The sequence below is a fragment of the Oncorhynchus masou genome, chromosome 15 (genome assembly GCF_036934945.1).
Source record: "Oncorhynchus masou masou isolate Uvic2021 chromosome 15, UVic_Omas_1.1, whole genome shotgun sequence".
Lineage (NCBI taxonomy): Eukaryota > Metazoa > Chordata > Actinopteri > Salmoniformes > Salmonidae > Oncorhynchus > Oncorhynchus masou.
The window spans coordinates 45,204,976-45,219,938 of NC_088226.1; the positions used below are offsets into that span (position 1 = coordinate 45,204,976).

General features: G+C 41.9%; 1 protein-coding gene across 3 annotated transcripts in view; it reads left to right on the forward strand.

Moving 5' to 3' along the window:
• The window catches only part of clocka (clock circadian regulator a), a 63,030-nt gene that overhangs the window by 19,140 nt on the left and 28,927 nt on the right, over positions 1-14,963 (forward strand). For all 3 annotated transcript variants that reach the window (XM_064989390.1, XM_064989392.1, XM_064989391.1), the window contains 3 exons: positions 11,525-11,589; positions 11,848-12,092; positions 12,203-12,294. In XM_064989390.1, coding sequence (XP_064845462.1) covers positions 12,275-12,294 — 20 coding nt within the window. In that variant the 5' untranslated portion in view covers positions 11,525-11,589; positions 11,848-12,092; positions 12,203-12,274. The remainder of the gene's footprint in view (positions 1-11,524; positions 11,590-11,847; positions 12,093-12,202; positions 12,295-14,963) is intronic.

Consider the following 14,963-nt stretch of genomic DNA (forward strand, 5'->3'; position numbering starts at 1 on the left):
TGACTTAAATGTAAATGTAAATGAGTATAATGACACCAAGATGTTGTTCGTGCGCACACAATGTCTCTAGGCAACCTGAAGTCGATAGCCAAAGTCTACGCCCCTTCGCCGGTGATTGGTCAACAGTAGGGATTTTTCAATGAAGTGTTTGTTGTCATTCAATGAGAGATTTATTGTTTTCATGCATATTTTTTTTACTTGAGAAATACTGTACCAAACATCTTAGTTAGATGTAAACATTTCGCGACTAAGATTTTGTTGGCAAAAATGTCAAAATTAATTACCGATTTCTTGAGTTATCTTAGATTAATTCAGACTGTTTTGAGGAAGTGCATACTGGCTACAGTGTCTCAAGATGGACAAACAGTGCTATTGATGCTTGTTTTCTCATTTTTCTAGCGAAGGTCTTAGAGGTATGGAGGTAGGTCCTCTTTCTGCGGTAGGTAGACCATCATAGGGGGGAGCTCAGCCTCCAACAGAGATAAAGGGAGTCTCTATCTCTGCTCTATAATAGAATAGGGGGATGCGCACTCATGATGGAGCAATTCTCAGCTGTAGAGGAATTCAGCGGAGCTATTTTTACCCTGCATGGCGCGGGCGGTTGCTATGGGGTTGCTGATGGGCACTGACGATATGCTGGCGTCTCGATGCATGCGTTGGTGTGCGTGACGACGAGCTGCGCCAAGGATCCACTTTAGAATGAGTCATATCCTCAGAGCTCCTCTGACCTACATCTGAGTCAGTGCGTGCGCACGCACGCGCGCACACACACAGCGCATCAGCACAATGCCTGTGAGAGGGAATTGGTGAAAAAGGGTTTAGTGAGTGAGATTTTGTAAGTGGGAGAAAAATCTAATCTAATTTTATTTGTCACATGCGCCTAATACAACAAGTGTATATCTTACCCTGAATTGCTTACTTTGCAAGCCCTTAATTAACCAACAATGCAGTTATAAGAAAATAGAGAATAAAACATTTGCTAAGTTCGCTAAAGTTAAAAAATAATTGTCCAGGTGGCCATTTGATTAATTGTTCAGCAGTCTTATAGCTTGGGGGTAGAAGCTGTTAAGGAGCCCTTTGGACCTATGCTTGGCGCTCCGGTAACGAATGTGTGCGGTAGCCGAGAGAACAGTCTATGACTTGGGTGACTGGAGTCTTGACCATTTTTTGGGCCTTCCTCTGACACCGCCTAGTATATAGGTTCTCGATGGCAGGAAGCTTGGCCCCAGTGATGAACTGGGCCATGTGCACTACCCTCTGTAGCGCCTGATGGTCGGGTGCCGAGCAGTTGCAATACCAGGCGGTGATGCGACCGGTTAGGATGCTCTCGATAGTGGATCTGAATAACTTTTTGAGGATCTAGCAACCTATGCCAGGTCTTTTCAGTCTCCTGAGCGGGAAAGGCGTAGTCGTGCCCTCTTCACAACTTTCTTGGTGTGTTTGAACATGATAGTTTGTCGGTGATGTGGGCACCAAGGAACTTGAAACTCTCGAGCCACTCCACAACAGCCCCGTCGACATAAATTGGGGCATGTTCGGCCCTGCTTTTCCTGTAGTCCACAATCATCTCCCTTGTCTTGCCTTTGTTGAGGGAGAGGTTGTTGTCCTGGCACCACACTTCCAGCTCTCTGACCTCCTCCCTATAGGCTCTGTATTTGAGGCTACTAAGAAATGTTGAGGGGGCTCCTGCCTGGGAGGTGTATTAATCGGTTTCTGTGTATATGAGGGATAAACAGGAAATTTGCGGCTTCAGTGATTGATGAGTGGCGACTTTAAAAACATTTCTCTTCCCCTTCCACCCTCTCATTTTCCATGTCCTTCCCATTATCCTTCATGCCTCCCTCTCTCTTCTTTTCCTCTTGTCTCACTACTGCCCCAGAGAAGCCAGGATGCATTTGCTAACTGTGTAATTGGCTTTTGAATGTTGTGATATGCTGGTTAGGGACTTGATTGGCTGTTCAGGGCTCATGGTGACTTTCTCTGCTCAGTGGTTGGCTGCTCAGGGTTTCATGGTGACTGAAAGTGCTTTGTTATTGGCAGCCTGTGGAGCTGTGATGAAGTTAAAGGGGAAGGAGGAGGAAAATAGGTCATTGTGTCAGCGGATCAGTGAAGCACTCAGTGACCTCATAGTTATACAAGCACAGCCTTTAGCTGTAGCTACAGCTAGTGTTGCTGCTGCAACTGTTGTTATTTTAGAGGAAATAGAAATGTTGCTGTAGCTTTTTAACCCTAATCCTACTCCCTATCATTCCTCTGCTCTCACGTCATGCTCTGTCTGCATGTTTTTCTTCGTGGCAATTCCAGTGTTATGGACTTGCACGCAAAATCGCAACTTTAATGTGTCAAAGAATTTACAAAAAATATACATTTAAACTTGTATGTGTGTATAATAGCCCTAGGGGGGTGTTTATACCCAAAAAGCTAACTTCTAAATATTGGCATGTTGGAGAAATTAAGCAAATACGAAGCGTTATGGATGTTGTTGACAAGCTTTTAGAGGAGACTGAACATATTAGTGAAAGTCTGTACGTCTTAACATGGATAGCCATTTCGAAGGAAAGGCTTGGCTGAGCACAAAAACTATAATTTTTTAAAGGTTGTCATTTCCATTATTACTTTAGAGACGAAAAATGACTTACGGATGTTACACCCTCCGTTAAGGTTGTTATAGTCTGAAATAGACAATCAAATTAGAAAAATATAGGCATAGTAATTTATAGGCCCGGGCGGATTAGTATTTTACTAAACAGTATATACTGGTATTGATGCACGCACCGGTTTCGTTTTTTACTTTTTATAACGGTATTTCAATTTGTAATGCGATACACCACTCCAGCGCATGTAACGTCTTTTTTTATACTTTACTCCGTTTCCTAATTGAGTCGTCTCTCCCACTCCTCCTGGATGCGGCTTCCCCACACGCTTCCTATACAAAGCCCTGCACCCTATCACTCGAGCACTTGCTGTGCCGTTCACTCTGCCTGCATGGTCAGATGCAACAAGATGTTGGTGACAATGATGCTGATTTCCACTTTGCTTCTGAATATAAATCCACAAGTGTTCTATAATTACACGATTAGTTTGTATCATACTGTCTACAAACAGCTAGTTTGTCTTTTCTTATAAAGTTGTGGCTAAACTAAATTGTGTTAGCTGCTAATGCTAATTTCTAGTTCGCTAGCTAGCTAATTAGCTTAATGTAAAAAGTCAGCTCAAACGTAGTTAGGTAATACAGCCCGATACCAGTGCTGGTGTAGGCCTAGATCAGCATGTTGTTTGGGCAACGATATCTTCTAAATCAGAGAAAAATAGTCAAAGCATGAATATGTTAGCTAGCACTAGTAAATATTTTCTTAACTGCATTGTTGGTTAATGGCTTATAAGTCTGCATTTCACGGTAAGGTCTACACTTCTTGTATTTGGCGCATGTGACAAATAAAATGTGATTTTATTTGATTTACTTGGGATGTGAAAGTTTAAACGAAGTTGGGATCCTTAATGCTACGAAAAATCAGTATGCAGCATGTACAATGTTGGTCTCATGTTTGATGAGCTAAAATAAAAGATCCCAAAAAGCTAATTTCTCTAATTTATTTGGCACAAATTTGTATACATTTCTGTTAGTGATCCTTTCTCCTTTGCCATGATAATCCCATCTACCTGACAGGTGTGGCATATCAGTAAACTGATTAAACAGCATGATCATTATACAGGTGCACCTTGTGCTGAGGACAATAAAAAGCCACTATAATCTGCAGTTTTTTCACACAACGCAATGCCACAGACTCCCAGTCATGTGAAGTCTATAGATTAGGGCCTAAGGAATTTGTTTCAATTGACTGATTACCATATAGAGTGCATTCGGAAAGTATTCAGACCCTTTCCCCTTTTCCACATTTCCACATTGCAGCCTTAATCTAAAATTGATTATATTGATTTTTTTCCTCATCAATCGACACATACAACCCCATAATGACAACGCGAAAACAGGATTTTGACATTTTTGCAAATGTATAAAATAAAAAAATACTTATTTACATCAGTATTCAGACCCTTTGCTTTGAGACTCGAAATTAAGCTTGGGTGCGTCCAGTTTTCATTGATCAAAAATCATTGAGATGTTTCTACAACTTGATTTGAGTTCACCTGTGGTAAATTCAATTGATTGGACATGATTTGGAAAGGCACACACCTGTCTATATATGGTTCCACAGTTGACAGTGCATGTTAGCGCGGAAACCAAGCCATGAGGTCGCAGGAATTGTCCGTAAAGCTCCGAGACAGGATTGTGTCGAGGCACAGATCTGGGGAAGGGTACCAAAAACTTTCTGCAGCTTTGAAGGTCCCCAAGAACACATTGGCCTCCATTCTTAAATGGAAGAAGTTTGGAACCACCAAGATTCTTGCTAGAGTTGGCCGTCTGGCCAAACTGAGCAATCAGTGGAGAAGGGCCTTGGTCAGGGAGGTGACCAAAAACCCGATGGTCACTCTGACAGAGCTCCAGAGTTCCTCTGGTGTAGTAATGCAGAGATGGTAGTCCTTCTGGAAGGTTCTCCCATCTCCACAATCAGGCATTTATGGTAGAGTGGCCAGAGGGAAGCCACTCATCAGTAAAAGCACATGACATCCCGCTTGGAGTTTTCCAAAATGCACCCAAAGGACTCTGACCATGAGAAACAAGATTTTCTGGTCTGATGAAACCAAGATTGAACTATTTGGCTTGAATGCCATGTGTCACGTCTGGAGGAAACCTGGCTCCATCCATACGGTGAAGCATGGTGGTGGCCGCATCATGATGTGGAGATGTTTTTCAGCTGCAAGGACTGGGAGACTAATCAGGATTGAGGGAAAGATGAACTGAGAAAAGTACAGAGAGATCCTTGATGAAAACCTGCTTCAGAAAGCACAAGAATTCAGACTGGGGCGAAGGTTCACCTTCCAACAGGACATCAACCCTAAGCACACAGCCAAGACAATGCATGAGTGGCTTCTGAATGTCCTTGAGTGGCCCAGCCAGAGCCAAGACTTGAACCCGATTGATCATCTCTGGAAAGACCTGAAAATAGCTGTGCAGCAACGCTCTCCATCCAACCTGAAAGCTTGAGAGGATGTGCAGAGAAGAATGGGAGAAACTCCCCAAATACAGGTGTGCCAAGCTTGTAGCGTCATACCCAAGAAGACTCGAGGCTGTAATCGCTGCCAAAGGTGCTTCAATAAAGTGCTGAGTATGGGTTTGAATGCTTATGCAAACATTTCTAAAAACCTGTTTTTGCTTTGTCATTATGGGGTATTGTGTGCAGATTGATGAGGGGAAAACACAATTTTAATCATTTTTAGAAAAAGGCTGTAACATAATAAATGTGGAAAAAGTCAAGTGGTCTGAATACTTTCCTAATGCACTGTAACTCTGTAAAATCTTTGAAATGGTTACGTTTGTATTTTTGTTCAGTGCAGAGTCACAGTGCAGTTATCACAAAATGTAAACTCAGCAAAAAAAGAAACGTTCTCTCACTGCCAACTGCGTTTATTTTCAGAAAATTTAACACGTGTAAACATTTGTATGAACGTAACACGATTCAACAACTGAGACATAAACTGAACAGGTTCCACAGACATGTGACTAACAGAAATGGAATAATGTGTCCCTGAACAAAGGGGGGGTCAAAATTAAAAGTAACAGTCAGTATCTGGTGTGGCCACCAGCTGCATTAAGTACTGCAGTGCATCTCCTCCTCATGGACTGCACCAGATTGGACAGTTCTTGCTGTGAGATGTTACCCCGCTCTTCCACCAAGGCACCTGCAAGTTCCCGGACATTTTGGGGGGGAATGTCCCTAGCCCTCAGCCTCCGATCCAACAGGTCCCAGACATGCTCAATGGGATTGAGATCCGGGCTCTTCGCTGGCCATGGCAGAACACTGATATTCCTATCTTGCAAGAAATCACCCACAGAACGAGCAGTATGGCTAGTGGCATTTTCATGCTGGAGGGTCATGTCAGGATGAGCCTGCAGGGAGAGTACCACATGAGAGAGGAGGATGTCTTCCCTGTAACGCACAGCGTTGAGATTGCCTGCAATGACACCAAGCTCAGTCCCATGGTGCTGTGACACATCGCCCCAGATCATGATGGACCCTCCACCTCCAAATCGATCCCGCTCCAGAGTACAGGCCTCAATGTAACGCTCATTCCTTCGACGATATTTGCGAATCCGACCATCACCCCTGGTGAGACAAAACCGTGACTCGTCAGTGAAGAGCACTTTTTGCCTGTCCTGTCTGTTCCATCGACGGTGGGTTTATGCCCATAGGCGACGTTGTTGTCAGTGATGTCTGGTGAGGACCTACCTCACAACAGGCCTACAAGCCCTCAGTCCAGCCTCTGTCAGCCTATTGCAGGCAGGCTGAGCACTGATGGAGGGATTGTGCTTTCCTGGTGTAACTCTGGCAGTTGTTTTTGCCATTCTGTACCTTTCCATTAGGTGTGATGTTTGGATGTACCGATCCTGTGCAGGTGTTGTTACACGTGGTCTGCCACTGCGAGGATGATCAGCTGTCCGTCCTGTCTCCCTGTAGCGCTGTCTTAGGTGTCTCACAGCACGGACATTGCAATTTATTGCCCTGGTCACATCTGCAGTCCTCATGCCTCCTTGCAGCATGCCTAAGGCACGTTCACGCAGATGAGCAGGGACCCTGGGCATCTTTCGTTTCTTGTTTTTCAGAGTCAGTAGAAAAGCCTCTTTAGTTAGTGTCCTCAGTTTTCATAATCTTAATTTCCTACCATCTGTAAGTTGTTAGTCTCTTTTTGAACATATTTGTTTTATTTCACCTTTATTTGAACTTGTAGGCCAGTTGAGAACAAGTTCTCATTTACAACTGACCTGGCCAAGATAAAGCATAGCAGTGCAACAAAAACAATGACATGGAGTTACACATGGGATAAACAAACGTACAGTCAATAACACAATATAAAAATCTGTATACAGTGTGTGCAAATGAAGTAAGGAGGTAAGTCAATATAGAGGGCAATTGTGGTGAAGTAATTACAATTTAGCAATTTACACTGGAGTAATATATGTGCAGATGAGGATGTGCAAGTAGAAATACTGGTGTGCAAAAGAGCAGAAAAAACAATATGGGGTTGAGGTAGGTAGTTGGTTGGATGTGCTATTTACAGATGGGCTGTGTAGAGCTGCAGTGATCGATAAGCTGCTCTGACAGCTGATGCTTAAATTTAGTGAGGGAAATATAAGTCTCCAGCTTCAGCGATTTTTGCAATTCGTTCCAGTCATTGGCAGCAGAGAACTGGAAGGAAAGGCGGCCAAAGGAGGTATTGGCTTTGGGGATGACCAGTGAGATATACCTGCTGGAGCGCGTGCTATGGGTGGGTGTTGTTATTGTGACCAGTGAGCTGAGATAATGCGGAGCTTTACGTAGCATGGACTTATAGATGACCTGGAGCCAGTGGGTTTGGCGACGAATATGTAGCGAGGGCCAGCCGACTAGAGCATACAGGTCACAGTGGTGGGTGGTATAAGGGGCTTTGGTGACAAAATGGATGGCACTGAGATAGACGAGTAGAGTATTGGAAGCTATTTTGTAAATGACATCGCCGAAGTCGAGGATCGGTAGGATAGTCAGTTTTACGAGGGTATGTTTGGCGGCGTGAGTGAATGAGGCATTGTTGCGAAATATGAAGCCGATTCTAGATTTAATTTTGGATTGGAGATGTTTAATATGAGTCTGGAAGGAGAGTTTACAGTCTAGCCAGACACCTAAGTATTTGTAGTTGTCCACATATTCTAAGTCCCAACCGTCCAGAGTAGTGATGCTAGTTGCGCGGGCGTGTGCGGGCAGCAAATGGTTGAAAAGCATGCATTTGGTTTGACTAGCGTTTAAGAGCAGTTGGAGGCCACAGTAGGAGTGTTTTTATGTTCTTGAAGCTTGTTTGGAGGTTAGTTAACACAGTGTCCAAAGAAGGGCCAGATGTATACAGAGTGGTGTCGTCTGTGTAGAGGTGGATCGATTTATGATTTAGAGGTCGACCGATTATGATTTTTCAACGCCGATACCGATTATTGGAGGACCAAAAAAAAGTCGATGCCGATTAATCGGACGATTTTGAAAATGTATTTGTAATAATGACAATTACAACAATACTGAATGAACACTTATTTTAACTTAATATAATACATCAATAAAATCAATTTAGCCTCAAATAAATAATGAAACATGTTCAATTTGGTTTAAATAATGCAAAAACAAAGTGTTGGAGAAGAAAGTAAAAGTGCAATATGTGCCATGTAAGAAAGCTAACGTTTAAGTTCCTTGCTCAGAACATGAGAACATATGGAAGCTGGTGGTTAACAACAATATTCTCAGGTAAGAAGTTTTAGGTTGTTATTATAGGAATTATAGGACTATTTCTCTCTATACAATTTGTATTTCATATACCTTTGACTATTGGATGTTCTTATAGGCACTTTAGTATTGCCAGTGTAACAGTGTAGCTTCCGTCCCTCTCCTCGCTCCTACCTGGGCTCGAACCAGGAACACATCGACAACAGCCACCCTCAAAGCAGCGTTACCCATGCAGAGCAAGAGGAACAACTACTCGAAGTCTCAGAGCGAGTGACATTTGAAACGCTATTAGCGCGCACCCCGCTAACTAGCCAGCCATTTCACATCGGTTACACCAGCCTAATCTCGGGAGTTGATAGGCTTGAAGCCATAAACAGCCCAATGCTTGAAGCATTGTGAAGAGCTGCTGGCAAAATGCATGAAAGTGCTGTTTGAATGAATGTTTACGAGCCTGCTGCTGCCTACCATCGCTCAGTCAGACTGCTCTATCAAATCATAGACTTTATTATAACATAATAACACACAGAAATACAAGCCTTAGGTCATTTAATATGGTCAAATCCGTAAACTATCATCTCGAAAACAAAACGTTTATTCTTTCAGTGAAATTCGGAACCGTACCGTATTTTATCTAGCGGGTGGCATCTATAAGTCTAAATATTCCTGTTACATTGCACAACCTTCAATGTTATGTATACATTTACATTTAAGTCATTTAGCAGACGCTCTTATCCAGAGCGACTTACGTCATAATTATGTAAAATTCTGGCAAATTAGTTCGCAACGAGCCAGGCGGCCCAAACTGTTGCATATACCATGACTCTGCGTGCAATGAACGCACGAGAAGTGACACAATTGAAAATAAGAATGTGTTCGTAACTGACTTGCCTAGTTAAACAAAGGTGTAAAAAAAAGAAGGCCTAATTGGTGTCCAAAAATACCGATTTCCGATTGTTATGAAAACTTGAAATCGGCCCTAATTAATCGGTCGACCTCTAGTTAACACAGTGTCCAAAGAAGGGCCAGATGTATACAGAATGGAGTCGTCTGCGTAGAGGTGGATCAGGGAATCACCCGCAGCAAGAGTGGCGTCGTTGATATATACTTTAATCAGGAGAACAGTTTTCAGTTGTGCTAACTAACATACTTGCAAAAGGGTTTTCTAATGATCAAAAAACTTAGATTAGCTAACACAACGTGCCATTGGAACACAGGAGTGATGGTTGCTGATAATTGGCCTCTGTACGCCTATGTAGATATTCCACAAAAAAATCAGCAGTTTCCAGCTACAATAGTCATTTACAACATTAACTATGTCTTCAGTGTATTTCTTACTGCAGCTTATCAATTTGATGTTCTTTAAAAAATGTGCTTTTCTTTAAAAACAAGGACATTTCTAAGTGACCTCCCCAAACTTTTGAACGGTAGTGTATGTCTCATTTGCATATCTTGTTACATTATGTGTCTATATTCAACAGGTAAAGGTTACTTTTGATATAGGCCTATATAAAGATGAATAATTACCTATTAGGGTGTGGTGCCTGGCCTTGTATACTATTCACACTACCTGTAAATATGCAATCCTAAGGAACTAGAGCTGGGCGATATGGCCAAAATATCATATCACAATATTTTTCATATGACGGTTTTTGATGTTTTTTAAATATTAAAAAAAATATATATATAAAGTTCTAAATATACTTTGAGTAGATCATGAAAGAGAAGTCTGATGTTTGCCATGATAAAGCTGTAAGCATTTCACTGCACCTTTTAAACTTGCTGTAAATTGTGTACGTGGCAAATACATTTGATTTTCAACAGATTCTGTTTGAAGAATATTTTCTGCTGGGTATTTTGCAATTATCTGTGTCAGGTCTTGTGGAACCTCCGTTAGGTGCATGCCTGTAATCGTTAATTGAAGAGGGGAAAATAGCTTTCCATTGTCAGGGCTGCCTGGTGGGCTAAATGTGCAGCAGTAGCTCAATGCACAGTCATAAAAACTACATTCAAAAGTTTGATGTTTTATTAAGTTAAGAATTTCAAATGCCATGGTATATCCTTGTATGTAACAATGTCACATGGATAATTGAATTGAATTTAGACAGCTTTTTCTTGTTAAAATAAGCCCTTTTTTCTCTCAAATTAACACACAACAAGTGATTGAATACCGTTTTGATTTTCGATAAACTTTTGCCATCCCTCGCTTATACCACTGTACGTGAACACTTACGTTTGACATTTTTTCTATATTTTTTCCCACTGGAGAATGACCATATCTTTCGAATTCTGTGCACGTTATTTTATAGTTCTGACAGATGAAATGTATATTTAACGACATCACCAGCTGTGTCAATGTGCCCTTGTTGCAAGGCTACATAATGTGGATAGAAACTTGCTGCTGCTTACATACATGGTCACGTTGAGAGTTCATTAAACCTGTAACCTTATGTTATGGACAGAGACCTTATTCTCTGTGTGTTATGTGATGTGTTTGTGTGTGAGAGCCTGTGTGTCATTCTGCCTGTGTAGGTCAAATGTATCTGTCACATGCAGAGAGCAGCAAAATGGGCATAGCTGAAAGTCAACGGCCGGTGACACTGGCCCGCCCCCCCCCCTTCTATCAGGCACTCCCCTCATTCACCTAGACACTCAGCCACAGCCACCACACCCCAATGTCTCTGTTTCGCTCTTTCTATCCTAAAATGTGTTCGTAGTTAAAAAATGTGTCAAACACCAACTCTGATGGTTTGTTCTATCCAGGTATTGCAGTCTGTTGGGTCAGAATGGGAGGAATCCTGATACTGGTCATTTTAGGAAAGCTTGCCATTGGTGATTTTCTATTGGTCAGTCAAGCTCTACTGTAGACGTCCTTGCATTGGCAGAAGTAGGTATCATTAGGACCGCTAACCAGTTTAAAGACTAGGGCTGGTGTCTAAACAAGGATTTTATCATGTCAGTTTTTGGTTGTGTACGTGTGGCTGTTGTAAACCATCTGTCTCTTTGAATCAGCTGTTCCATCATCATGTGTCATCTCTAAGGGTATAAGGTTATATGTGCGTCTGTATGTAAGGTTATTTGTGTGTCTGTTTTCAAGGTATAATGTTGTGTGTGTGTGTTTGTGTATGTTTCAGGGGTATAATGTCATGTGCCTTTTCTTATTTTAGATCTGAGAAGAAAAAGGTATCTTCTAGTCCAGTGCTGTAGCGACTCCAGACCAACCATGTGATCGGTAAGTGCTTACCTCTGCTCTGTACTAACCAGTGTGATTTACAGCCAGTCCCAAATTGACCCCTAAACCCTTCCTCTCCTAGGCACATGAGAAATATAGCGCCACTGATAGGCTAGGTGGAATGTTCTCCATGTAACATTTCTCCAATCATTCATTTCAGACGGACACAAGGACCTAGGGTACACAAGTACCTTTGGAATTGAATAAATAGAAAACTCCAAAGGTTTACTAATGTAATGTCTTCTGTTTTGTAACCAGTTAGAGCATCCGATGTAGCTGTCATGAGGTACGTCCACAACCGAACCCGGCGGAAAGCTCAGCTCAGAAAGGACCCGTTGACAACCGCTGGCCTTTGACACAGGATCCTCTCCGTGACTCTCGTAACAACCCCTCTCCCCTAGTGGGCACACAGACCTCTGCCATCACCACAGTGTCTCCTCGCAGAGTGGACCTTCATCCTACACCACACTCCTCATCCTCCCACATAGTCGGCTAGACAGGAGGTAAGGTTGGGCTGCGTGCTGCTGCGCTTCAGGGATGGAGGCTGTGGACTATTTTTTTTGTTTCAGGCCATTTACTGTAATTTCACTGCTAATCTAGTTTTATCTGGCAGGTTAATTCACAAATGTCTACCTCACGATTAAAAGGCCCCTCTCCACCACTGCGACCCTGAACAGGCTACAAGATGACTTCCAGCATAGGCGGGTGAGTCAGTCCACCAATCTCCTCCTACCCCTGAGAGAAATAAATATCCTACCTTACCCGCTCATCAAACTGGTAACCTAGATGCTGTCTCTGAAATCACCTGTGTTTAAAAATCCTTAACCGAGGAGTATCTTCATCTGTACTTCACCTTGGCTGCACAGTCCCCATGGTGATTTCAAGCAACATTTTGGTGGACCTTTAGGTGTGTGTGACTGACCTGTGTGTGGGTGGACTCTGGCTCGGCACCTGTTTTAACTGGCTGGCTAGCTGAGTGACAGCGGAAGTGTCCCTGTATCCTACCAGCACGGGATCTCCCGCCTTAACCCCAGGATTAGTATACCACTCAGCCCTGCTCCATTTTGAGTGGGTTGTGTTTTTCTCTTCCCTCAGTGTGTGTGTGTGTGTGTGTGTGTGTGTGTGTGTGTGTGTGCCGTCTTATACAAGGGAGGGGCCTCTCTGTTGGGCACCACTGAACTCCCCCTCTACTATCATGTGGGTTGTCTAATAATTTGACTTAATGTGTTTAGATATCAGGAAAGGTTTGTTGCTGTAAATGAGAATGTGTTCTCAGTCAACTTACCTGGTAAAATAAGGGTTAAAAAAATGAAGTAGTGAGTGGAGTTACAAACTATACTAAACAAGATAAATGTCTTACCTGTGCTGTTTTCCACACACATAGCTACGTTTAGCCTACTTGGACACCGGCTTCCCCAAATTTCTCACTCTCCCACGCTGAAAAGCCTGAACCCACAGGGCTCTTCTCGCAGGCTCTATTTCCCTATGTGGGAGCATTGCAAACCGTAGGGTTGGGATTTTTTTATCTGGTAACATCTACATTGAACAACACAGCAGCTTTTTGTTATGCTTTGTTATTTCTGTATAGCTAAAAATGTATGATGAAGTTGGCTCTTTTACACTGGGGTCAATGGCAAGGAATGTATGTTTTCGTGAAGTTGTGGTTGAGGGGAATTCTTTATTATTACGTGAATATCGACTCGGGTGAGTGTTCTTTGTATTATTTAAGAGGCATATCCTTTTGATAGAAGATTTTTTCTAATGAATGAGACTTTCATGTTTCACGTCTCAGTTGAATTGATTTGAATTGCTTTGAATTAAAATTATACTTCCTTAAAATGAAAATTAATTTCAAATTCTGCTTCCTATGAGATGTGTCCAATTCAAATTCATTGTTTGAAATGAATTAAATTCAGATATTCCAAATTGACCCCGACCCTGGTATACTGTCCAACCAGGCAGGGATATACTATACCCTGCCAGGTTGTCATTGTAAATGAGAAATGGTTCTTAATGAACTTGCCTTGTTAAATACAGTGCCTTCAGAAAGTATTCACATCCCTTTACTTTTGTCACATTTTGTTGTGTAACAGCCTGAATTTAAAACGGATTACATTTAGATGTTTTTGTCACTGGCCTACTAACAATAAGCCCATAATGTCTTTTGAAATGTTTATATTTATTTATAAAAAATAACAAGCTGAAATGCGTATAAAATAAGTATTCAACCCCTTTGTTATGGCAAATCTAAATACATTCAGGAGTAAAAATGTGCATAACAAGTCACATAATACATTTCTTGGGCTCAATCCTTGTGCAATAATAGATTTTTGAATGACTACCTCATCTCTGTACCGCACACCTGTAAGGTCCCTCAGTCGAGCACTGAATTTCACAGATTCAACCACAAAGACCAGGGAGGTTTTCCAATGCCTTGCAAGAAGGGGAGCTATTGGTAGATGGGTTAAAAAACAAACATTGAATGTCTCTTTGAGCATGGAGAAGTTATTAAATACACTTTGGATGGTTATCAATACACCCAGTCGCTACAAAGATACAGCCGTCCTCCCTAACTCAGCTGCAGGAGAGGAAGGAAACCGCTCAGAGATTTCACCATGAGGCCAAAGTTGACTTTAAAACAGTTACAGAGTTTAATGGCTGTACTAACCTAATTGACAAAGTGAAAAGAAGGGAGCCTGTGTCGTGTCTTTGGCATCATTAAAAGTGAACTGTTATTTTATCAAATCAATTCTCTGTCATTTTTGCGAGGTGATTAAACTAATCATGTAAATGTAATTAACTAGGAAGTCGGGGCACCAAGAAAGATCTTCCGATTACAAAGTTATAATTTTTTTAATATAACTCTTCAGATATTTCAATATCTGATTAATTTGTCTACTAATTATAGAAGTATTCTTTACCTAACGTTAGTTTCATTCCAAACGTCACACATTGTTGGTTATCTGCACGAACCCAGCCTTTACTATGAATCATCCATACACCAATTGTCTTAATAATTTGTTTACTAACTAACTAAATAGTCACAGAAATGCATAAACAAACAGTCATGGTTACAAGGAAACCTCCCGGGAGGTTCCCTAGTGGGCTAAGCCGGTATGACGGCTTGGTGGACAAAGGGAAGTGGGTGTGGACTGAGAACAGGCGGAAAAGAACAGAGGGCTCACTACACACAGTACTACTATAATTATATTAATTGAAATGCTAATCCTTTGCACATGAACGCTCACTCATTTGGGAATAATTGTAATCAATATATATATTTACACCCAGTGTGTCGTCGTGATCTCGGTTGGAATCGTCAGTTCTTCTGTTGGAGAGTCAGTTCATCATCGTCTCTCTCTCTGCTTCCCTGA